At 43.9% G+C, this 26,841-nt stretch overlaps 1 protein-coding gene across 1 annotated transcript in view; it reads right to left on the reverse strand.

The window, feature by feature from the left end:
• Positions 1–26,841, reverse strand: part of URI1 (URI1 prefoldin like chaperone) — a 46,634-nt gene that overhangs the window by 14,062 nt on the left and 5,731 nt on the right. Inside the window, exons 2-4 of the mRNA XM_066349236.1 lie at positions 15,042–15,076; positions 7,990–8,068; positions 6,815–6,950 (exon numbers count right to left, since the gene is read on the reverse strand). Coding sequence (XP_066205333.1) covers positions 6,815–6,950; positions 7,990–8,068; positions 15,042–15,076 — 250 coding nt within the window. The remainder of the gene's footprint in view (positions 1–6,814; positions 6,951–7,989; positions 8,069–15,041; positions 15,077–26,841) is intronic.

Genomic DNA, 26,841 nt, shown 5'->3' on the forward strand with positions numbered 1-26,841 from the left:
GCGCATGCGGGAGTCTGTCTGACTGTCTCTCCCCGTTTCCAGCTTCAGAAAAAAAAAAAAAAAAAAGGGATTGCCAGCCTGACCTGTGGTGGCGCAGTGGATAAAGTATCGACCTGGAAATGCTGAGGTCGCTGGTTCGAAACCCTGGGCTTGCCTGGTCAAGGCACATATGGGAGTTGATGCTTCCAGCTCCTCCCCGCTTCTCTCTCTCTGTTTCTCTCCCTCTCTCTCTCCTCTCTAAAAATGAATAAATAAAATTAAAAAAAAAAAAAGATTGCCATCCCAGAGTGGTCTGCAGGGACTGTGAGGAAGGGTGAAGAACAGGGCACATGGTGAACCCTGAGGCACCCCGCCCGGTTCCTGAAGCACTAGATTAGGGTTAGAAAATTCTCCCCTAGCATGGAAATTAACTCCAAAACTGGTGATCTTTGTAGATTCCTTAGCAGAAAAAAAACAAAATGAGCATGCCACCATAACTCTCAGAAAGCCTACTAACTAGTCAACAAACTGCCCAGAACACTCAGCTTCCCAACACTGCTTCACTCCGAGAAGAAACGGTTAGCTAGAGATCACCAAATATGGAACAAAGGCTTCACTATAATGCCAGAGACCAAAAAAAAGGACAAAACAAGAAATAAAGGGAAAATGGAGGAGGCCAAAGCAATGCATAAAGAAAACTTTAAAGAAAAAAACTGTAAAGTCCTTTTAAAAGATACTGAATTCATGAAACAAGAACAGTATGCTATACCAAAGGAATATTCAAAGAACAAAACAAACAAAAGAAAGAAAGCTCCTGGAAATTCAAATGTACAGAAATATTTTTAAAAATCCAAAGATAAAAGAAATCACTTCAAAAGTTTTAACAAAGAGAAAGAGTTGGACAACAGGAAGAGAAAATGATCAAGGAGGCAACACTGAGAATTCCCCAGGACCGTCGGACCAGAACCTCCACACTGGAGGGACCCAGATTCCTCGTGGACACACTCCCAAGGCCGCACAGGCCTGCACCTGCTGTGGTAACGCAGACGGTGGGGAACAAAGCCACAGACCTGCACCCTCTAACGAGAAAACAAGTTCCATCCAAAGGAAATATAATGGCACATGATCGACAGGAAGAGAATAAACCTTCAAATTTCTGAAAAAAAAAAAAAATAATGCTTAAAACCTAGGATTCTAAACAGTCCGGTCACATAACGCAGGAGTACAAAAAATACTTAAATATGTGCAAAATTCCACACACACACACAAGAAATGTACTTCCCAGAACGTTACCAGAGGCTGTCTGCAACAGGACGAGTAAGCCCTGCACAGAGGTGCCCAGGGAGCAGGGACCAAGGGCTCAGTGAGGGTGACAGCAGCAGGACAGCTGCCCTCCGTCCAGGGTGGAGCCAGCCACACCCAAGCAAGACGAGGACGGCCTCTGAGAACAGAGTGAAACAACGATGGGTACAGACCACCTCAACAAACAACAGAAGCAGTTCATTTCCAAAGAAACACAAGACGAGCAGGGAAATGACACTGTGTCTGAGCAGGGACACCCACTTAACCCCTGGAGCAGACGGTGTTAGGACGCCTGGGGTGCAGGGACAGCGAAGAGCCCGCCGGACCAGACGCACCCTCTACCCACAGGCGGCCTGACACACACTGTGCCGGGTCCCCGGTGACACCGCTCTGTTCACCGTCGGTCCTTACAGCACCAATGAGGTGCTACAGGGCCTTAGGTCTCGTTTGTGCCAATCAGCCGACGGTAAGACTGGCCTCAATGTACGTTCTGCAGAACCTATTGGTGATGTTAAGAGAGGACTTATTATACACAAAATTGAAAAACAAAATCAAGAAAGAACATGCGAACTACCTGGGAAATATGGGTAAAAAAAGAGTCCAATATCAGTGCAAAGACGGAAGTCATGACCTCGGGCACCAGGAACAGGGCCGAGAGGCACAGGCAGACCTGCTACTTGCTCAGCATGAGTATTAAGTGGGCGCAGCCCATGATGTTGTAAAGCCATGTATGTTTGTTACAGAAATAAAACCAAAACCCTAACTGTCTAGTTTGTAGCAAAACATCAATGCACTTAGGCTGTGCCTCACTGAAGATACTCAGGAACACACACACACACGGCCTCCTAAGATAAACTATAAAACTCTGCTGATGACTATGTCAGCCAAGTCGTATCTCCTGAATACACGTTCCACACAAACGTCAAGGTCCTAGCCGTTCCCGCTTCTGAGCAAGTAAGCCTGACCTCATCAACGTGGAGACTGGACTCTCCAGCTTCTCTCACTCAGATGTTCTTCCCCGGCCCCTCAGGCCTCTCACTGCACTTCTCAGAGCTGCTTTCTGCTACACCTTCAGCCCCGCCTCCTCCCAGGCCCTGCCTTGTTTCCCTTCTCCTGGATGGTTCACTCACCACATGTGCTCACAACACACATGTTCAGAAGTTTCTTATGCTCAAAGGAGTATAAAATCTTCCCCTAAAACACCAGAGGAGCAAAACTAGACACAAAAGCTCCAGGTCCTTGTTCCCTGAAGGAGACGTCAGAGAACCACCAGAAACCAAGTCCAGTACAGGAACTCGGGAAAACAGTCGGAGGTCTAGCAACCAAGTGAGCCCACACAAGGAAACCCAGTCAGAACGGCAGGAAGGCCCATGGCCTGCGTCCTGCGTCCGCATGTCCCTGTCCTCACAGTGTGAAACAGCGCTGATCAAAGAAGGTGGCAGCCAGGTCCCGATTTCCTTCCTGGACCAGAGAGGACAGACCAGCCTACTCACTGCCACACTGCAGCCAGCCCGAGGGACTTGTACACAGTCTCCCCACACCAGGCACCAGCTCCAGTGGAAGCCCTGCCCATGAAAGCTGCAGGGGCTCCCGACCCCAGGCCCCAGGGGCAAGAGACGGGGAGCCACACGGCAGACAGCCTGAGGCTGCAAAGGGAAACTGAGGTGAGGATCTCTGGGAAATCAAGACACTCAAAATCAGCTGCGAATATGGAAAATTTAAAAATCCATACACTAGCCCAGGAAAGTCACCTGTTCAGAAAACATGTGGAGAAAAAACCACCTTTCACTTCAGGTTGAAACAAAGGCTCAGGACATGTCCAGTTAATTAGGGAAGTTCCTCCTACAAGTCTGCAAAGAATAGGAAGACCAGGAAAGGTGACTGTTTTAAAAATTCTCAGATTCCATTAAAAAATCAAAAGGCAAACGATAAACAGAAAAACATGTTGAAAACAGTAAATCCTGCCTGACCTGTGATGGTGCAGTGGAGACAGAACGGACCTGGAACACGAGGTCACCCATCCACAACCATGGGATTGCCCTGTCGGGGGACATATGTCAAGCAAACAGCAAGAAAAAAACAACTACAGTGAAGTGCCAACAAAATGATGCTTGTCGCTCTCCCCTCCTCACTCCTCTCTCTGTAAATCAATGAAATAAAGTCTTAAAAAATAAAAACAGTAAATCTCCAGAAACTGTCCCATCCCTAAAGAAACACAGGCATTAGAAGTACTAGACAAAGACTTGAAAACAACTGTCTTCAATGTGTTCAAAGACCTAAAGAGAAACACAAAGAACTAAAGGAAATAAAGAAAACAACCTATGAACAAAATAAGAACATTAACAAAGACGGAAGTCATAAAAAAGGCCTGACCAGGCGGTGGCACAGTGGATAGAGGTCAGACTGGGATGCGGAGGACCCGGGTTCAAGACCCCGAGGTTGCCAGCTTGAGCGCGGGCTCATCTGGTTTGGGCAAAGCTCACCAGCTTGGACCCAAGGTCGCTGGCTCGAGCAACGGGTCACTCGGTCTGCTGAAGGCCCACGGTCAAGGCACAGATGAGAAAGCAATCAATTAACAACTAAGGTGTCAGAACGAAAAACTGATGATTGATGCTTCTCATCTCTCTCCGTGACTGTCTGTCTGTCCCTATTTATCCCTCTCTCTGACTCTCTCTCTGTCTCTGTTAAAAAAAATAAAATAAAAAATAAAAAAAGTCATAAAAGAGAACCATCAGAAATTCTGAAGCTAAAAAAATTAATAACTGAACTGAAACATTCACAGAGTAGTTCAATGGCATATCTGAGCAAGCAGTAAAAGTAATCAATGAACCTGAAGACTGAACATTTAAAATGATCAAATCTAAGGAGCAGAAAGAAAAAAGAAGTAAACTGACCCCAAGGGACTCATGGGATCCTATAAGTGGATCAATATCATTTTAAGTAATCACAGAAGGGAAAAACAGTAAGTGGCAAAAGATTATTTGAAGAAATAATGACAAATATATACTTGAATTGCACAAGACTTGAATGTACAAATCCAAAAGGGTCAACTAATTCCAAGCAGAAGAGACCCAGAGACACATACAAACCACGTAATCCCACCTGCGAGGGCACAGCCAGGCGGAGACCCGGGAAGCAGGGGAGGAGAGCGACCTGCACCCAGGGGCCTCTGGGAGCACCTGCCGTGCAGCCCCGGGCGGAGCGGGGGCCCTGCACCTGACGGTGCGGCACCCGGCACCCTCCTCGCATCCTCTGGGCCCTGGCTGGACACACCTGGACGTGTGCTGTAACTCACAGAACAGTACACCAAAGGAAAAGTCCATCTCACTCTCACAATTGTAAAAATTAAAGAAGACGTGTGAAAGCTGGCCCCGGGTCCTGTGAGCGGCAGGAACTCGGGTGAGGAGCCCCGAGGGCAGGCCTCGCGGAGAGCCTCCCGTCCGAGCACCTGCTCCGGGCCCTGCTCTCTCCTGGACCCACTCTGCCCCTTCAGCTCCTCTGTTAACATGAAAGCACCTCCCTCCACCTTCCCCAGAGACCTGCCAACACTGAGGAACCATGTTTAACTTGTTGTATTTCTTCTGCCTTAAGAAAAATGAAGTATCTTTTGTTAGTAAATGTCAAGTACAACAATATGCCTAAACAGTTTCTTCAGTTATTATGATTATAAAACCATGTAAATAAAACAACTTTTTAGAAATACCACATTGGGCTTTCAAACATAATTTACATGTATATATTCTGAAAATTATCTTAGACAAATATGATCCCAAAAGTCATTATATTTGGTCATTTCCAAAACCCTATTTAACATTAGAAAGTGATTTGCAAAAAAAATATTTCTGTATTCTAGAGCTCTACTCTATGTAATCTCCCATTAACAAATCAAGTCATAACAAAGTCTAAAGATGTCTTTGCTGAAATATCCATATAAAAATCAAAATGAAAAACGTGAAGAGACAGTGAACTGATTTCATACCCGCAGAGCTCCCCGGTAAGTAAGGCCCTCCCGTTGGGAAAGGCCCCTAAGACAGAGCGGTGCCCTCTCTTCCCCTCCCTCTAACTCATGCACAGAACTTACTTTGAGGCAGCAATGCCAAAAGAATTATCATGCCAGAAGTTATATACAGACCTAACAATAAGATTCTGATTAGTGTCACAAAAGATTAAAATATACATCAATTATAAACTTATTAGTCTCCAAATACAGACCCAGAATTTCACTGAGTGAATGAGTTCTCTAGCTAGGACCCACTCATGTATAAGGGAAATGATTTCAGCTTTAGAAAACTCAGCTGTTTTCTATCTACATGACCTCATTTATGTAGAAGGATCCTCAAAAATTTATTCTCAAACACACATTTGACTAGAAGGTTAAAAAGCGGGGAGAGGTTATATTATACTACCAATTTAAGTAACGGAATTACAGAAATAAGAACACAGATTAATACTCCTAATTTTAAAATGCAACTAAGCTAGGACCCGATCCAACCCATCCAACAACACAGTGAGGTATGCACCAGTGAAGATCAAAGGGAGACAACACTGAAGAACTGGCTCCTCAGCATGCGGCGCACTTCACACCGCTGCACAGGTGTAAGGGTGTAGGCGCACTTCACACCGCTGCACAGGTGTGAGGGTGTAGGCGCACTTCACACCGCTGCACAGGTGTAAGGGTGTAGGCGCACTTCACACCGCTGCACAGGTGTAAGGGTGTAGGCGCACTTCACACCGCTGCACAGGTGTAAGGGTGTAGGCGCACTTCACACCGCTGCACAGGTGTAAGGGTGTAGGCGCACTTCACACCGCTGCACAGGTGTAAGGGTGTAGGCGCACTTCACACCGCTGCACAGGTGTAAGGGTGTAGGCGCACTTCACACCGCTGCACAGGTGTAAGGGTGTAGGCGCACTTCACACCGCTGCACAGGTGTAAGGGTGTAGGCGTACTTCACACCGCTGCACAGGTGTAAGGGTGTAGGCGCACTTCACACCGCTGCACAGGTATGAGGGTGTAGTTAGGGGCGGCGCTCCACACCTGGCCTCTTCTGCAAAATAAAACTATCACTTTTTCCAAACCAAAAAGTACCGTATGTTGAAGTACTGGGTCTACCTTTTGCAAACAGGTGTTTCTCTAGGCTCAGTAAGGGGAAAGTGAATTCCTTCTGTGTACTCAAGTATTAAGAGCAAACGTAGATCAATGAAAGGACCTACAATGAACCAATTATGAAACATAAAATGACCCCAATTATTACATCTCCACAACTTCTACCTACAAATCCACGTGCCATGACATTTACATGCTGCAGTTTCTAAAAACATGCTGATGTGGGTGCTGATCCAGCCCAGAGGGGCCGGCACCCAGGGCCCACTCCCACATGCTGGTTCTTCTCCAGCGGCCTGCCATCAGCAGAACCACAGACAGCCTGGACTGCAAGTCACGGAAAGTACTGGCCGTTAACAAGTAGCCCGCCAGCATGGTGCGTGGCGGCAGCACACACCCAGCAAGGACACATCTTGTGTGCATGGTACATACGTCCTTTCCGGTGCTCGACTAAGCCCACGGCCTGCTTTGCTGAGCACTTGGCAAACCAATTGTCCCCAAGTAGAACAGTGACTTCATTAGTGTGGACAAGTTTTCCTGGCATGAAGGCAAAAGGGCCAAATGGTACCTATTAAAAAAAAGAAAGAAAAAGAAAAATAAGGACACACAGAAAAAACACATTTTATGAAACACGTTAGCATTAAAAGCTCTGGGTTGAGGTCTTTTTAATCTATACACTAAGAAAAATAAAATGTCAACTTCACAGAAATTTAAAGTTATGTTCAAGTTTCACTAGGAAACCTACAGAAAATTGTTTCAGGTTAATAACTCAACTCCAGGGGAAAGACACCAGCACATTTACGTGCAACTCTCAGAGAAACCGGCGCCTCTCTGAATGTTTGTACTTTCTGTTTGCCCATAAATCTAAATAAAAGCAAACTTAGAATGAAATATTCAGTTAATAAATACCTTTGATTTAAAAACTGAAAATTATTTCCAATAAAATAGCTATTTCTTTTTGCAAAGCAGGAATAAATAAGTAAATAGCTTTAACGAGTCGACCAAATGCACACACTATTTGGGCCAGTATAATAGACAGCAATACCTTTACAAAGTGCTTGGGCTGGTGTAATTAAGAACACAGTCTCTGTGGAAAGGAATGTTCATGCAATGAAAGAATCTAGCCCAGGGCTCATGAGCAGAGACTATGTCAATATGAAGATTATTCAAACAAAAATCAGCAATACCTTTTTATATAAAATCAGTGTTCTAGGGTTTAATTCTGTGAGTTTCACAACATCATGGTCTACTCCTGCTCTGGTTAGCAGGAAGCAACGAGGCGCCATATTTCTGTCATAATTACAGTTTTCTAACATAGTAAATCTGTATACCAAATATGTCACATCTTGTGCTAACATTTGTGCCATTTATGTCACCATAACATGATAATTTAATATGTCTGGAAAAAAAGGGAAAGACGTAGATACCAACTATTCCTATAATAACTGGTACGTTACTTGCTACAGCAGTTGCCTCTGACACAGGCCGTCAGCCTGGCAACTTGGAAGCACACACACCTCGGGTCAGAAGCGTTTTATTACTTGACACAGCTGATGTCTTCACAAGAACCAGCATGCTACTTTGAGAGAAGCACACAGCAGACGTACCATGATATTGTAAGACAGCTTATCAGGCAGGGTGCTGAGTCTTTCTTGAAGGGCGTTATAGTCATTATCTACCTTCTTCCTGTTGTCAAAAAAGTGCCAGATACTAAATGAATATACAAATTAATTCCTCAAGGGGGCTGTGTATCATAATACAAGCTAATCAAAAACCTAATTTTAGCCATTTAAAGATTAAAGTATTTTTTAATTTAAAAACCCTGCTTTTACAAAGTTTAGCAGTGACAGTATTCCACCATACATTTATATATTTCACAAAGAGTGAAGGCACTCAGGGACCTTGGCTGTTGGAAGCAGACACGCACATCTTTGGAAGCAGAGTTCCCTGAGGGGGAAGATCCTCTGAACTAAACGAAATGGGGACAGTAAGGGAGACGGCCAGGAGGCCTGGTGCCGGAGCTAGCCCACTGGGGAGGAAGGAGAAGAGGCTTGGGCGGCCCCTGCGGGAACACCAGGGCTGTGGAGGGAGCAGGAGCACCAGGGCGGAGCAGGGGCTGCCGTCCTCAGAAACCTGGGGCTACAGAGGTGGCCTCGTGGCCCTCACTTGTTCACGCTAACGGGACTGGTTCTCGTGCGGCGAGAACCTTCCAGGCTAGAAGAAATGAGGCAGGGATGATGCTACTAAAGGCACATCAATCTGGCACTGGAGTCTGTTTCATCTTATATCAAAACAGCTCCCTAATAAATTAATTTCAAACAACCAAAACATGTCAGTTCGGGAGGAGCTGAGACGGTCCTACACTTCCACGCTAGAGGCCTCCTCCGTGTTCACACCTACTGAAAATGAACAGCCAGGCGTCTGTGCCGAGATGCCTGTCTGCAGACGAGCTTTCCTAAGGGCCCCCACCAGTGTGTCAGATGCAGGCCAAACCAGGGCGCTGAAATTTTTTAAAGCACTCAATTTTTAAAAATAACTAAATTCACCAATTCAGCAAGTAATTTAAAAGAACATGTAGGTGTTGTCAAACTGAAATTAGGATAAACTGCAACACAGATAATCGCTCCCCAGATAATAAAAATGCCTGCTCTGTGAACACCCAGGGTGGGCTTCAGCTTGCTTCTGAGGTCCCCACAGCAACAGCAGCTTAATTAATAACGATTATCTCACTTAGTGTAAAGAATACCAAGGAATTTCACATACATGTCACTCATCCTAAAAATATTCTGGCAGTAGATGTCACTTATCAACATTTTCCTCTTACAGAAGAGAAAGAAGGAAGATAGAAAAAAAAGACACATTTTAAGAGAAATCAGATCTCTTCTCTCCAGAAGTGGTAAGCAATGAATTTAACCTACATCTTCTGACCTCTATTTCTCTCAAGCAAGCCTTTTTATGTTCTAGTGTTCAAGTGCTTTTAAAAAGCTTTTCCCCCAAAACCCTTTTTTATAAATAAACACGAAATGTCTTTATTCTATCCATTTAAGGCAAGATCATCCTTCTGGATAAATTTTTATATAAATAAAATTATTTTTAAGAAAAAAACCTTTTTCATGCACAGGGCTATGTCCCAGAGGAACATGGCTTTGAAGTCAGACCAAGGGTGAAGTCTAGCCCCACCAATAAAGTACACAAACCAGCCTCATCCGAGCGTCTCAATGGGAAAACTGGAATAATGCTACACTGCCCCACAGAGTCAAGAGAAGCGTAAGGGTTTAACACCCTGCCTAGCCCTGAACATCGACAAGAAGCATCCAATATCCCTCTTCCCGTGAAGTATCAAAAACACCAATTCTAAAATTTTTTGAGACCATTACCAGGGTAAAATTCCACTATGTTAAATTCATCTAATGTGATACAAATAAGCCTTTCTGAAATACAATATAGCTAAATGTGACCATTCAAGGGGCTTTGGAGACAGGGCTGGTGTGAGCAGTCAATGAGCTAGTTTGTGTCTACAAAGAACTGATTGGGTACAATGACCACACACAGTAATTTCATTATTAAACCCACTAAACACTAACAGTTATGTGTTTTAGGTAAGTAATTTTGCAAATGCTCAAGAACTATTCATCAGCTGAAATGTCTAAATGTTCCTACAACTGTTAAAAATTTAGTATTAAAGCTAGCATTCAATGTATCTTATTTTGGTAACTATACCTAGGAAAAGGGGACTTCTTCACAAAACACCTCCTTGTATATTAGAGGAACAGCAGATTCAACCAGAGTTGTACAAGCGATCAATGCCAACATTCAGAATCAAGTATATTCAGTTTTAAAGTCATCAGTAGTTCTCTGAGAACAAAAATGTAAACATACTGGAGGACCGTTTAAGACTGACTGGAATTATTTCTGAATTTTTAATTGTTTTCTAAAAATAAAAATAAAAATAATAATAATAAAAAAAAAATAATCTAAAATGCAGCCCCCACAGACACCGCCTCTGCAGGGAGGCAGGAGGCGGCAGGCAGCATCTCTGGGAGGAATCCCAGCTTGAGGGGCTCTCTCTGGAGGCCCCACCAGGGGAAAGGCCCACGGTCAAGCCCTTGGTCAGATTCACTCCAAACGGCCTCCATCACTTAGAGAATCCCATTGAAGACCAGAAAGCCAATGCAGCAAAAAGTACACAAATGATTCTAAGATCTATTATTATAGAAGCTAAGTAGGAAATCTTTTATTTTAACAAAATTTGAACAGGGTTTTCCTACTTTACTAGTTAGAAACTTTTGGGACAAAGTCATCATATTAAAAATGTGTAGTCGTAAGTGGCAACTGCTTAAAATAATGTTTTTTCAAATGGAAACTAAACCCCAGCAAGGTTAGGGTAAATCTCTCAAGCTGCTTAGACTCCACAGACCTCCCTGTTTGCCTTTACCATAGCAAACCATCATAGATGGAAGTCCAGCCTTCAATTCTTAATTTGTAAAAATTATCCAAAAAATAATAAAAAATTTTTAAGTATCCAATCAGTAAGATTTAACGTGCATCAGCTCTCCTCAGACACCATTCCTCGTAGAAAACCAGAACTAAAGCCCTGCTGGCGAGCCTATCAGAAACTTCTGCAGTCTGGCTCTGAGTCCTGCTGGTCAGGCCTTACAGGACTTCTGAGAAACACCTGATGTCTTCAGAACAGGCAGCCAAGGGCTCAACACCACCATGTACTGGCCTCACTCTCACGCACGAAGACCAGGGCAGCTCCCAAGGGAAACACCTTACTTTCTTGACGTTGTAAAAAGAATGAAAGTTCAAGGATGGGGACACTCAAGTACTTACAGAAGTACTCTGATGCCCACACCCGACTTTGAAAGGCATCAGAAAAGAAACGGGTCAATGGACTGTGGTGTGGAGGGGTATGTAAGTGATCAAGGTGCACCCACACGACTCCTTCCAACTTTTCTGTATGTCTGAAGATTTTCACAACAACATGAAAAAAGAGATGGGGGAATATGAGATGAACTCTCTGTATTTTTAATCCTCTTCTTAAATGCAACTGACAATATATATATATATATTTTAAAAAGAGAAAGGTTCTATATTCCTTGCCTGAAGCAAGTGATAAAGAACCCAATTTCCTTTAAGTAATAAAAAATAAGTAGCTTTAAAAAACAAAAGTTCCTGCCCTGGCCGGTTGGCTCAGTGGTAGAGCGTCGGCCTGGCGTGCAGAAGTCCCAGGTTCGATTCCCGGCCAGGGCACACAGGAGAAGCGCCCATCTGCTTCTCCACCCCTCCCCCTCTCCTTCCTCTCTGTCTCTCTCTTCCCCTCCCGCAGCCAAGGCTCCATTGGAGCAAAGTTGGCCCAGGCGCTGAGGATGGCTCTGTGGCCTCTGCCTTAGGCGCTAGAATGGCTCTGGTTGCAGCAGAGCAACACCCCAAGATGGGCAGAGCATCGCCCCCTGGTGGGCATGCTGGGTGATCCCAGTCGGGCGCATGCAGGAGTCTGACTACCTCCCCGTTTCCAACTTCAGAGAAATACAAAAAAAAAAAAAAAAAAATCAAAAAAGAGCAGAGCTAATATTCATATTTTCTAGTACAAGTCTGGGTTTTCATCCTAAAGACGCTGCCTCACCTAATCTTCAAGTTAAGAAGTACCATCATCAATTCACAAGGAGAAAGGTGAGGACCTCAGTGACCACCCACAGTTACAGTTAGTGAACGACAGAATTCAGATGGAGGTCTGTGACTCCAAAGCCCATGTCTTTAGAATAGAATAAAAAGATTTTAAAAATCACCAATAATCTACAAAGAGACAGTCAGCACACAGTGGATCCACCAGTGGGAAGCAGCCCCATTTCATGAAAAAATTGTGTGTCAATTTTATAACACCTGATTTCCTAAAAAGGGTTATAAAAATTTTTTTTCATTAAAAAAAGTTTTATTCTTCACTAAATTGAAAAACACTATTAGCTCTAAAAATATACAAATTTTCAACTATTAGGCTCAAACATTTCCTTTTTATCTGTTTAAACTAAACAAATACTAGAAAAGTCTTTAGTTGACTAAAGTTCTGAGATTTGAATTAATTTTCTGGAAGAAATTTGGGGGACAGATCCTGTTGCCCCACGGAATTGTTGCTCCTACTTTTCTACAAATATTTTTACTTCCTGTCCTACATATTTTTAAAATTAGGATTATTTCTGAAGCCTAGAATAGTCATTTCTTGTTCCTTATATGAAGAATCCTCTAAAAGTGCACACACTCTACACTAATGATGTATTATAAAATTTATATAATTTTATTAACCAATGTCATCCCAATAAATTCAATTTTAAAAAGAAGAAAAGTGCACAAGCCAGCATAGCCATCAGTAGCATGCATTTTTAAACATCAAAGATTTTGCTCTGCCTTCATGACACTGGTGTCACCCACCAAGAAGGGGCTCCTGGCCGTGCAAATGGTGTTTATCAGACGAGGCTAACACCAGGGCAAGGGAAGAACAAAAAGCAGCAGGCTCCCGACAGCGGGGTGGAGGCACCGGTCTCCCACACGGCACAAGGCCGCCGGGGCTCCGTGCTCAGGGTCCCACCAGGGGCTCCTCGGGGCAGGCTCTCTCCATGCCAACGGCAGCACACAGGCCTGGGAGAGGAGCCCCACCACTGTCTGTGGAAGAGGAGCCCCACCACTGTCTGTGGGAGAGGAGCCCCACCACTGTCCAGGGGAGAGGAGCCCCACCACTGTCTCGGGGAGAGGAGCCCCACCACTGTCTGGGGGAGAGGAGCCCCACCACTGTCTGGGGGAGAGGAGCCCCACCACTGTCTGTGGGGTTAGCAGCAGCTCCAGAACAGCACACCCTGGCTCTCAGAAGAACAGACACACTTTGGTTTCAAATTCTTCATGTAATAAATTAGTGACCTCACTGGCCATTTAGATTCTAGCAATACCAGATCCTCTAAAAAACACAGGAAAGTCTGTTTTCTGAGCCTTATTAGAAATGGAAAAGGCCAAGTTTAACTGGAAATCGTTATTCTGGTTGTTTAATGCACAGATAAGGTACCCTGGGTCTGGAGCCCTGGAAAACTGGGGACCAAGACAGTCCCACGCACCTGCCCTGTAGTCAACGTCTCATCTGCCACCCGCGCTCCCCAGACGGGCCTGCTGCAGCCTCGTCAACTATACGGCTACGGATAAAGCAACCATGTGTCTGCTCTGCACATCCGCTGCCAGTAACAAACCGACACGGGGGGGGGGGGGGGGGGGGAGCACGTGCCCCTGGGCTCCAAGCTCTCCCCACTAAAGGGAAAAGGAGCTCACAAAACAGACCTGAAGCTGCTACTCACACATTTGTGTAAATTAGTATCTGTTCACACTGAATCCAACCTTTTGCTAATTTCCTGAATTCCTTACGAAAACCAATAGAGAGGAGCCAACGTTAATAACACTTCTTCTACAAATCATTTGTCAAATGGTTCACTTTAACCGAATTAGCCGGGTGAGGGTGGGAAGGATTAATTCCTCGGCCCGGGACTTGCATTTCAAGTCTCACCCTGGACAGAATGTATAATGGAAGCGAATGGACCATCACAGAAAGGCTGACATACAGCAAGCACCACCGTGCATCTGTGGGAAATTAATGGAGCCCCTGACTTTTAGTACAAGTGTGTCTGATGGGTCTGAGATGACCTTTTGTGGGCCGGCGGTCGGAGTGCAGCAAGGGGGTGAGTTTAGATTGCACTGATTCCCACACTTTTCCCCTGCCTGCAGCCTATGTGCATTTGAACCAAAAAACATTTGCTATACACTAACTATAAATTATTTCCTTGGCGATCTCTCAGGCATGAAGAAAAAGCCTCTTAAAATAAATTTAAAATATTATATGCTTGATGGTATCTCAGCAAAGCTTTAATCCCGGCAATGAAGGGGCAGTTTCCACGCGTGTGAATAACCCTGCAGACAATACCAGGACAACCCCTGCTGTTCTCAGCAAAATCTCCGTAAACACAGCATGGATACCCTGTGACTTCGTATCTGTAAGATTAACAGCTAAACCTCACTCAGGACGACTCATAATATAAGATTTAGTCACCATTAAATGGAGTGTTCTCCTCAGCAGACACAGAAAGGTGTGTTATTTACCAAGCATCGTCCTGTTAACTAAAGATTTGCATATGAAAACAGATATGATGGATATGCTTGCCTTCTCTCTGCACGCAAAAAAAGTGCAGTCCATAAAGCAAGCTCTGAGATGTGGGCAATTAGATTTTTCAAACTTCAGGAAAACATGCGTATTTCCAGTTATTTTAAAACAACTGATTCCAATTGTTATTCTATTGTGAATATAAGAAATATTCCCAAATAGAGCTATGATTAGTCTAGTTCTGTCTCTTACTTCATAATAATTTGAATATTATTCTAACTTTAAAAAGAAAGGAGAAGAGAAGGCAATCAAAATAAATACAAATGGTAAAACAACTTCATGAAATCATGAACATGTAAGTCAGTAGACAGTAAAAGACAGTATCAATTAGTGGCAAAGCATCCAAAATGGAGAGTACTAGAATTCAATTACCGGTTACCAAAAACTAAGGAGTGCACACTGTATTTAAACATCAACGGGTGACCCCATCAGCATTTCAGAAATGTGACGAAGCCGTTCTCCACTCACCAGTGCTGGATCCTCTCCTGGCAGCTAGTGACCACCTGTCATGGAAACAGATAACTATTCATGAGAACAGGGCTGTGCACAAGCCACAGAATCAGCGCATCAGAAGCGGGAGCGCCACTTTACGGATCTCACAGCATCTCGGCCTCCATTTTTACGTGTCAAACGCACACGGCCGTGTGAGCTTGAAGCAGCAGCATACTTTGTCAGAAGCCTCTAATGCGGCTGATAACCGCAGAACAAATTACAGCCTCCCGGCTCCCACTCGGCGCGAAGCCCGCGTCATAACTATCAGATGACATATAATACGAGATAACTAGTATTTGGTACAATCTACAGACCTGTTTGCAATGTTACATATTTTGTAGAATACACAAATGTTATAAATAACAAAAAAGCCAGTGTAACATCCACATTTTCATCAGTAAAGGAAATGACAGCAGTGAAAATGTTTTATTTTGTCAGTATATCTCCAAACGTTTTCACCTGTAATTTTTATTCTGATGTATTAAAAATGAGTTCAGTGTGATGTTTCTCCCACATTTTAAAAAAGAAATACTTGGGATAAAGAGATGCTCTGAACAGCCCGGCCCATCTGTTCACCCCATGAATTATGATAAAATTTTAAGCATTTCATAGCCAGTAGAAACTGTTTACAATACTAAAACAATAAATTTAAGTGTAAAAGTTACTCGTTTCCCTTAGAGATACGTCAGTAGCTTCTCAAAATGCTCAGAAAACAAATGAGAACATGAACCAATAAAGGGGGAAAAAAGAACAGTTGAATGGCATTTAAAAGTAACACTGTTTTCAAAGATTACTAGTCATGTTTTTAAATGGTCCGTTAATAAAAATTTTGAACAATAATCTCCAATAGCGCAGCACCATGTTAGAGACAGAGAGACTAAGGAATGAAGAAGCCAAGAGGCTTCATACAAGGCCACGTGAAAACAGCAGCAGAATTACCCACTTTGAAACCCACTACTCTGCTCACTGTTCTGGGTACCAATAACTGTCCCTTGTAGATGCTTAATCTTTTACCCAAAAATTACAAGGTGGGGGGTAACGGGGGGTGTCACTAAACTCCTCTAATATTTAATTCCTGAAATAAATGTCCTCCTCTGGGACATTTAAAATACTGAGGCAGCAATCCTATACCAAAATGCATGCTGTAATCAGACTCCCAACCATACTACACATTAACTGGGCATAAAAAGTCTGTTTTAGAATGAAGACCTCTTGGTAAGTATCAATCACAGAGCAACACAGTAACAACAATGGTAATCAAGACCAGAACACTGACTTTACATCTGGGAGAACCAGCCTGAAACGACATTAATCCATCTCACTTTTCTGAGCTGGCAGTAGTTATAAAATACACAACAGAATTAAATGTAAATAGTTGAAAAAAGTCTTCACAAAATGTTTTTCATCAAGTTCCCATTTAACAATCCCATTAAAAGATGAGACCCAAAAACAGCCAGGATGCTCTCCAATCCCAGTGCCTGTGTCTCCAAGCATGAAGGGAGCCCAGAGCTCAGAGAGAAAGCCCCGCACACCACAGAGCAGACTGCTCATTAACCTCTACACGATAATCCTGTCGTGGCTGCATATTAACTAGTTACATATTCATAATCATTTACATTATTTAAAGGACCTTCGATGAAATTTTCTATGCAATATCCATTAGTGACAGTGTTAAAGGTTATAGAAGATAGTCCACTTAATGTTTCTAGGAAGCCTTTTTAATTAGTAAATATGTAAATTTGGCACATATGCTTTTTATGTTTAAAAAACAAGGCCCAGGAAGGCCTGTGTCCTCCCATCCCCCACACCTGCCCCTACTTCGCCCTCCCCTTTCCAAAAACAGTTTCCCCGGAGCAGATTTCAAGGGTAAAACAACAACAAAAATCTATTTATAATTTATAGGGGAAACTTTCACTGCCAAAATCTTGTCTTACATCATAGTCTTGGTGAGTTAGTTACGTGCAGGGCTTAGAAGGAGGGCCCGCGAGGCACCACCCAGACAGACAACATTCTGAGAGGAAGGGCCGGGAGGAGCGGACAGCCTCTGACGGTGTCCACGGCTGCCCCAGTCCAGTGACCGACTCCAGACTTCCAAACAGCGCCTGCACCCCAACAGTCCGTTGTATTTACGTGTTGAGCTGTCCTTTCCTGCTCTTTACAGTAAGTTATTTTTTTAATTTAGTAAATTTCTACAATTTAGCTGCAAAGGAAAATTATAAAAGGAAGTAAATCTCATGATTCAAACTTCAATCTACTTCAGTTAAAATACTATTTTTCTGTTAAATTAAGTAATTCCAAATAATCCTATTTCCTCTCAAAGTGAACTCAAAGTAATTCCTTTAACTATTAAATAAAGTGCCTATAAGATAGTGAGCCTGGTTCTATAAGTAATTCTTATAAAGCAAACAAAACAACATAAAGACACTTCAGTATCTTGTGGCCTTTCACAAAAGCTTTTTTTTTTAATTACTACGGCTATCGAGGAACAATTCTAGTTTTTTAAGTTAAATCTACCAAAACATCCAACTATTAACACCTAAAGAAAATATTATTTCTATAAAAAGAATCGGTTAGCAGGCTTCAAAATTAAAATAATTGACCTAGTAAATTCTTTAGTATAATCACACTTTTAGCCAAGAATTTATAAATAAAACATGTCCTTATGTAGTAGCATAGCACCAAGTCCACAGTAAAGAAGCAGGGCTATGAGCCAATTTACCACATTTTAAAATATATTCTACTTTAAAAACAACATTCTGGTTGTTTTTACCAACAACTCAGTACCCAGGCAGTCCTGTGATACAACTCAAAATTGCCCCTCCCCTAAGAATAAGCAGAGTTTTGTGAAGACTTCACATCATAAACATCAAACTGTGTGTCCCTGGCCAGTTGGCTCAGTGGTAGAGCGTCAGCTTGGCGTGTGGGTGTCCTGGGTTCAATTCCCGGCCAGGGCACACAGGAGAAGTGCCCATCTGCTTCTCCACCTCTAGGGCCCCCCTCTCCTTCCTCTCTGTCTCTCTCTTCCCCTCCTGCAGCCAAGGCTCCATTGGAGCAAAGTTGGTCCGGGTGCTAAGGATGGCTCTATGGCCTCTGCCTCAGGCACTAGAATGGCTCTGGTTGCAACAGAGCAACACCCCAGATGGGCAGAGCATCGCCCCCTGGTGGGCGTGCTCAGTGGATTCCAGTCGGGCACATGTGGGAGTCTGTCTGTCTGCCTCCCTGCTTCTCACTTCGAAAAAATACAAAAATAAAACATCAATCTGTGTCTAGTTCACTAAGGGAGGTTTTAAGCTCTCCTTAGCGAGAGGGAACCTGTATTCGGAGATGAAGTAACATCTCAAAGGCAGGTGCCCTGATCTCAAAGCCCACACCCTCTGTACAGGAAGCTATGGAAGGAGGCAGCTGCTGCGTCTGCAGTGCCCGGCACTCCCACCACCCTCCACAGGCACACACACCAAACTCCCACCAGTGCCAGTAAAAGCAAGGAAGCTTAGGCTCACAGGGTCATCTCCAAAACACTCACCTCCCCAATGTCTTATGCAGCTCCGACCCTTTCGGGCCAGCAACAAAGTATGAACAGCAAATCTCCCGAGCCCACTAACGTGTGTGCATGCGCGCACGTGTGTGTGTGTGTGTGTGTGTGTGTGTGTGTGTTGGGAGAAGAGGGTAGTGGGCTAGCCCTGTAATTACTATCATGTCTCATCATATTGTTAAGGCACTCATAACTAATCACATTTGATGTCCAGGATGACAACCACAGACAGCACAACCTGTTTTTTAATGGCAGTGTCCAGTTAACAATATACACAGTCTGTTACAACGGGTTAAAGTAATACTTGATCAATTTTAAACACAATAAAGTATATGAAAAACAGGAATAATAATTCTTTTGCTGTCACTCTTTAAAAATCAGGGAAGGAAGGAAGGAGAGGGAGGGAGGGAGGGAGGGGAAGGAGGGAGGGAGGGAGGGAGGGAGGGGGATTTCACCCCACTCCTTACTTTCACTTGTGCTATTTACTGTGGTAACAGTCCACAAGGGGGCATGCATGGTGCACCCGCATGTCAGTGCAGTCACATTAAAACTGGACTGTGACAGAAAGCCTAGCAAAGGAACAAGTGTGGCTGAGTCTCCCATGACACCACGCTCACAGAAGCTTCCCTTCCCTTCTGAAACATTCCTCCCTATACTGCGGTTTCAAATTCCTCCTGTGTTGGTGAACGGATAAAATAACGATCACAGGATTGTACTGAACAGAGATGGCTAAATTTATATGGTATGCTTTTCTCGCTGGTCTGGGTCATCGGGCCAGGTGGCACAATTCTGGTTTTAATGCTGCTGAGTCAGAAAGGAGAAAGTATCGGTGGTGGTTAAAGCCAGCTGATAGTGGACATTAACTGTTACCTGAGAGTTACTTATTAATAGGCTGAAGAGTTTGTAAAGGACATTCTGTCAATTAATTAAGTAGGTGAATAAATGTCATTACCAATTAAGTGCACTTCAACAAAATAAGTAAAACATTGCAGGTCATTTAAGTAAACTTTTTTGCAAAGAAAGGAGGAATTGATTACAGGTTCCCAACAGAAAAAAACTTTCAGCAAACAATAATAAACTACAATGAACTAAGTGTTTCTGTGTAAAACTTTTCAACAAATTTACTTCCTAAATTTCTTGAAAGCAAAAATACCAAAGCTGCTACCAAAAGTTAACTCCAATTATACAGAGCCACTTGTTAAAGCACTTAAATGTTCTTTCCCATTCAAGCAATGAGCTAGGACGGAATGAACATGACCATCTTCAGCTAACCTGACAATCAGCCAGCTTTCACCCACACGGGCCTCTAACACATTTCTCCTACTGAAACCCAGACCATTCTTACACAAGTAGTGGACTATGGCTAACATGACTGTGAAGATCTGCTAAAAATAAAAACAATTCATTAAAGACTAAATACAAAGCATAGAAGGCGTCAGGCACAACGTAGCCACACTTATGAAAACCAGGGAAACAGAGAACAGGTGTGCGGGGGCGGAGGGGAGCGGGGGCGAAGGGGAGACCCAGGGCCTTCGCAGGGGCCTTCAAGGAACAGCAAGCGTCAGACCAGAGCTGACTTCAACAAAAATAATGGAAACTAACAAACAATAAAACCTAAAAGTGCTGAAAAAAGTAACTGAAAATCTGTAATTATGTGTACAGCAAATAGATACGTTTTCACACACAGACAGAACCCTGGCCCCGCAGAGGTGTTAGCTAACCCTAAGGAGGTGATCACTGCAATGCACTCAAGTACGGGGTCACCTCCTGTACCGTAACTTACACATGGTACAAGTCCACTGTATCTCACCACGGCTGGGGAGAAAAGAAATACTACAGCAGTTATCTGGAGCGATATAAATGCAGAAAGAACTGGAGAGCAACTGTACAGGTCTTTAAATCAATACTGATCTCATAAAACAGTGAAATATTGTAGTGTTTAAAACACATAGAATTAAAATGCACGGAGCACCTGACCAGTGGCGGCACAGTGCACAGAGCACTGACCTGAAACACTGAGGTCCCGGCTAGAAACCCCAAGGTCGTGGCTTGAAGCACAGGTTCCTCAGACTCGTGAGCAGGCGGCAGGCCCTGATCAACGTGCCTGTTAAGGACTCCTAGTGGCTGACAGGGCTCAGATTATTATCAAGTCTAGTAGTCCTTGCTAAACAAGGCCTGCCAGGCACTAAGCTCCAGCCTCCTGCACTGTGTTCCTGCCATCCAAACCAACCTTCAAAGAGGAGTTCATCAACTTATAAATCAACCAATGGGCTGAAGACCTGCCCTAGCAACAGGCTGCACATCTGTATTCTTATTTGCATCTTTACCAACCAATCAAAGTGACTTTATTCTAATTAATCAGATGGTACTTTTTTTTTTTTTTACAGACAGAGTCAGAGAGAGGGATGGATAGGGACAGACAGGAACGGAGAGAGATGAGAAGCATCAATCATCAGTTTTTCGTTGCAACACCTTAGTTGTTCATTGATTGCTTTCTCATATGTGCCTTGAAAGGGGGGGGAGGCTTCAGCAGACCAAGCAACCCCCTGCTCAAGCCAGCGACCTTGGGTCCAAGCTGGTGAGCTTTGCTCAAACCATATGAGCCCACGCTCAAGCTGGCGACCTCGGGGTCTCGAACCTGGGTCCTCCGCATCCCAGTTCGACACTCTATCCACTGCACCACCGCCTAGTCAGGCGGATGGTACTGTTTGGATGGATAGACTTGTAAGGACACGGAGTCCTCGTTTACATGGAAATGGACCAGAGACTGGGGGAGGGGGCAGGCACTCCTCTATATAAGCCAGTTCTACCTCTGCTTCAACAGAGCTCCCTTTATTATAAAACTTAACCTGGCAATACGTAAAAAGGTGAACACATAAGCAAGGGTTTTACTCTAGGAGGGCAACAGTGTTTCAGTTGTAAAGAAGTAAAGTATTCAGTGTGTTTCAGAAGTAAGTATTTTTACTTCTTTTTTCTAAATGAGAGGAGGGGAGACAGACTCCCACATACACAGTGACTAGGATCCACCCAGCAATCACCACCTGGGCCGACACTCAGGCCACCTGAGCTATCCCTTAGTGCCAAGGCCAATGCTCAAACCAATGAAGCCACTAGCTGTGAGAGGGGAAGAAAGAGAGAAGGGGGAGAGGGAGGAAGAGAGAAGCAGATGGTCACTTCTGTGTGTCCTGACAAGGGATGGAACCCGGGACTCCCCTATACGGGGCAGACGCTCTATCCCCTGAGCCAACTGGTCAGACAATAATGCTTCATAATTTTTAAAAATCAAATTAATTGACTACATAAACATCTCAATAAATATAGAGAAAGCATCTGATAAAATTTAACATCCATTCATAATAAAAGTAGTAAACTAGGAATGAAAACACTTCCTTATTTTCTTTTAATTTTTTATTTTTTATTTTTTTACAGAGACAGAGAGTGAGTCAGAGAGAGGGATAGACAGGGACAGACAGACAGGAACGGAGAGAGATGAGAAGCATCAATCATTAGTTTTTCATTGCGCGTTGCAACACCTTAGTTGTTCATTGATTGCTTTCTCACATGTGCCTTGACCGTGGGCCTTCAGCAGACTGAGTAAACCCTTGCTGGAGCCAGCGACCTTGGGTTCAAGCTGGTGGGCTTTTCCTCAAACCCGATGAGCCCGCACTCAAGCTGGCAACCTCGGAGTCTCGAACCCGGGTCCTCTGCATCCCAGTCCGACGCTCTATCCACTGTGCCACCACCTGGTCAGGCTCCTTATTTTCATAGAGTAACAAAAGCCTACAGCAAAGACCTCTAATAGTGAAATATTTAAAACATTTCCCCTGATATGCAAAAGTGGAAGAGGAAGCCTACTATCACTACTTTTACTCAACATCACACTAAATGTCCAAGATCATTCAATAAGGTGAAAATAAAAGGCTTAAAAACTTGAAAGAGTAAAACTATTACTCAGACAACTTGCCTGTATTTATGCACATACTATCAGAAAACACTAACAAGCAATTCAAATTAAACATTCAATACACAAAATCAGTTATATATCTACATACCAGCAAAAGATAAACAGCAAATAAATTATAAAATGCAATAAAAATAATACAGTGTGTCCGTAAAGTCATGGTGCACTTTTGACCAGTCACAGGAAAGCAACAAAAGACGATAGAAATGTGAAATCTGCACCAAATAAAAGGAAAACTCTCCCAGTTTCATGCCTATTCAGTGCAGTTCGATGTGGGCTTATGCACAGATTTTTTAGGGCTCCTTAGGTAGCTATCCCGTATAGCCTCTACAGACTCGTCACTGACGGATGGCCTACCAGAACGGGGTTTCTCCACCAAACTGCAGTTTCCTTCAACTGCTTATCCCACCGAGTCATGTTATTCCTATGTGGTGGCACTTCGTTATAAACACGCCGATATTCACGTTGCACTTTGGTCATGGATTCGAATTTAGCGAGCCACAGAACACACTGAACTTTCCTCTGTACCATCCACATCTCGACTGGCATGGCCGTAGGCTGCTCCGCTGTATACACAGTGTTACATCATCATCTGCGCACGCGCACATGCTGCCACATCATCCTACAGAAACTGGGAGGGTTTTCCTTTTATTTGGTGCAGATTTCACATTTTTATCATCTTTTGTTGCTTTCCTATGACCGGTCAAAAGTGCACCATGACTTTATGGACACACTGTATATACCTAGAGGTAAGTCTAAAACATATGCAAGATGAAATACTAAAAGAAACAACTAATACTAAAAGAAGTTATGAAAAAAACTCAATAGATGGAAAGCTGTACCATGTTCATGGGTCAGAAAACTTGTCATGTAAACATGTCAATTCTGCTCAAATTGACCTTTAGTTCCAATGTACACCAACCAACACCCAGTAGGTTACTTTGCAAGCACTGAAAGCCAATTCTAAAACAGTCCTGAGAAAGCTACAGGTCAAGACAAGTAGGGTTCCTGCTATCACCATTGCAGCGGCCTCCCTGACCCCTTCCCTTCATGGCAAAAGCTGGTTTTCTGCTTTTCTCCTTTTCTTCTCTTGTGGTTTGCCTGTCTTGGTGAGATACCAATAAACAGAATGGCCCACCATAAAAATAAAAAAATCTTTTTTAAAAGACAAGTAAAGGCCATCTTGAAAAAGGTGTTTCCTGGCTAAATATCAAAGCCTAGTAAGAACGTGTGGCACTGTCACAAGTATAAGCAAATAATGCCATAGAACACAAGTACACTACATCATCACACAACTTACGAAAAAGTCATACTACCATGGAATTAGCAATATGCCTTAGGAATGAGGGTTACATGCCAGGAACTACAGCCAAATTCAAACAGATCAGCCCTAACAAAATCCAAAGCCAGCCCTCACCTGAGGTATGCTGATCCCCGGGTACTCGGAATGCTCCATGAAAACTTACCCCTCTTTGAAGGAAGGCAGCCTCATCTAAAGTCTCTACAATTTTTCACTACAATGTCTGGCATTCAAAAAAAAAATGACTGCCTGACCAGGCAGTGGCACAGTGGATGGAGCATCAGACTGGGATGCGGAAGACCCAGGTTCAAGACCCTGAGGTCGCCAGCTTGAGCGCAGGCTCATCTGGTTTGAGCAAAGCTCACCAGCTTAGACCCAAGGTTGCTGGCTTGAGCAAGGGGTTACTCAGTCTGCTGTAGCACTACAGTCAAGGCACATATGAGAAAGCAATCAATGAACAACTAAGGTGTTGCAACGAAAAACTAATGATTGATGCTTCTCATCTCTCTCTGTTCCTGTCTGTCTGTCCCTATCTATCCCTCTCTCTGACTCTGTCTCTGTAAAAAAAAAAAAAAAGCAGCAGCTATAACTATGAGTTGATGCTTCCTGCTCCTCCCTCCTCCCTCTCTCCTCTCTTAAAAAAAAATTACTAAGCAGTCTATGAAAATGGAAGCAGCTGATGAAAAACAAAGAGAAAAAATAAAAACAAATCCTCATTAGATTTATAGACTGCAGATACTTATGATTAATACATTGATGAAAATGGAGGGAAGGGTGGAGATGTCAACAGAGGGCCATTATAAATGTCAAACCATAAATTCTAAAAACAAAAAATAAAATAACCAAGACTGAGCATTTGGTAGATGGATTTACTAGTACATTAGTCAGATAAGAACTGAGGGTTAGTGAACAGGAATACAGGTAAATAGAGGCATACAAGTTGGCACACAGAACAAGAGGAGGCTAGAAAATGCAGGCGGCAGGGTAAGAGATGGGGCAGTAAGAGGTCTAATATATGTGTGTTCAGAGTACCAAAAGTAGAGGAGACAATGACACAAAACCAACACAGGGGTCCTCAGGTTATGATTCAGTTCCATTCCTACAACAGTGACGTAACCGGAATTTTGGTGTAAGTCAAAACACAGCCCAGCCTAAGTCACTTACCTATCCTAACAATTGTAAAATCGTAATCGAGAACATAAGAACACAACTCCCTCACTCATACACTGCACTACTGTGTATGCTTCCACCACACTCAACCAAACTAGTTCACCCACATCTCCATAAGAATGACGCTAGCTGCATAAGCCAAACTGTCACGTCTCAATTTTTTAAAGTTTCTCGAAACATCGTATGTCGACACTGTCGTAACCCAAGGACCCCCGTTTTTGAAGAGTGGATATGAATTTTCTAAACTGACAAAAGCCATCAAATTACAGATTCAAGAAAGTATATAGTCTACATATTCAAAGCAAGCTGAACATCTAGGCACATCATAACCAAATGCCTAAAAAAAAAAAAATTAAGATACACACACAAAAGCAGATAGAGAGGCCCTGGGCAGTTTGCTCAATGGCATAGCTTCAGCCCTGTGTGTGGAAGTCCCGGTTCAACTCCCAGTCAGGGCACACATCTGCTTCTCCACCCCTCCCCGTCCTTTCTCTCTCTATCTCTCTCTTCCCCTCCTGCAGACAAGACTCCATTGGAGCAAAGTTGGCCAGGGCACTGAGGATGGCTCCATGACCTCCACCTCAGGTGCTAGAATTGCTCTGGTTGCAACCGAGCAACGCCCCAGATGGGCAAAGCATCGCCCCCTGGTGGGTATGCCAGGTGGTTCCCGGTCCGGTACATGCAGGAGTCCATCTCTCTGCCTCCCTGCTTCTCACTTCAGAAAAATAAAAAGGAATAAAAAAAGCAGATGGAGGAGGAAATATATCAAAATTCTTCTGGGATAAAAACAGTAAGACTGATGGAAAACTAACAGGTCTGGCCGGGTAGCTAAGTTGGCAGGAGTGTCTCCCAGTACACCAAGATTATTCCTGGTCAGGGCACATGCAAGAATCAACCAATGAATATATAAGTAAGTGAAACAACAGATCTATATTTCTCTGTCTCTCTTTCTCTCTCAAATCAAATAAATTTAAAAAAAAACAACTATGGAAATGAAGAAAGTAAAAAAAGATAATGGAACAGTATTTTTAAAGTACAGGGAGGGGGGGCCCTGGCCGGTTGGCTCAGCTGTGGAGCGTCGGCCTAGCGTGCGGAGGACCCGGGTTCGATTCCCGGCCAGGGCACACAGGAGAAGCGCCCATTTGCTTCTCCACCCCTCCGCCGCGCTTTCCTCTCTGTCTCTCTCTTCCCCTCCCGCAGCCAAGGCTCCATTGGAGCAAAAATGGCCCGGGCGCTGGGGATGGCTCTGTGGCCTCTGCCTCAGGCGCTAGAGTGGCTCTGGTCGCAACATGGCGACGCCCAGGATGGGCAGAGCATCGCCCCCTGGTGGGCAGAGCGTCGCCCCATGGTGGGGGCGTGCCGGGTGGATCCCGGTCGGGCACATGCGGGAGTCTGTCTGACTGTCTCTCCCCGTTTCCAGCTTCAGAAAAATGAAAAAAAAAAAAAAATTAGTTTAAAAAAAAAAAAAAAAAGTACAGGGAGGGGGGCCTAGGATTAAATAAAAATTAAAATATAATGTGTAAGCCTGACCAGGCAGTGGCGCAGTGGATAGTGTCGGACTGGAACACAGAGGACCCAGGTTCAAAACCCTGAGGTCTCTGGCTTGAGGGCAGGCTAACCATGTTGAGTGCGGGGTCGCTGGTTTCAGTGTGAGATCATAGACGTGACCCCACTGTCGCTGGCTTGAGCTACTGGTCACTGGCTTGATCAAGGGGTCACTTGCTCTGCTGTAGCCCCCTGGTCAAGGCACATATGAGAAAGCAATCAATGGACAATTAAGGAGCCTCAACAAAGAACTGATGCTTCTCATCTC

The sequence above is a fragment of the Saccopteryx leptura genome, chromosome 9, assembly GCF_036850995.1.
Source record: "Saccopteryx leptura isolate mSacLep1 chromosome 9, mSacLep1_pri_phased_curated, whole genome shotgun sequence".
Classification (NCBI taxonomy): Eukaryota; Metazoa; Chordata; class Mammalia; order Chiroptera; family Emballonuridae; genus Saccopteryx; species Saccopteryx leptura.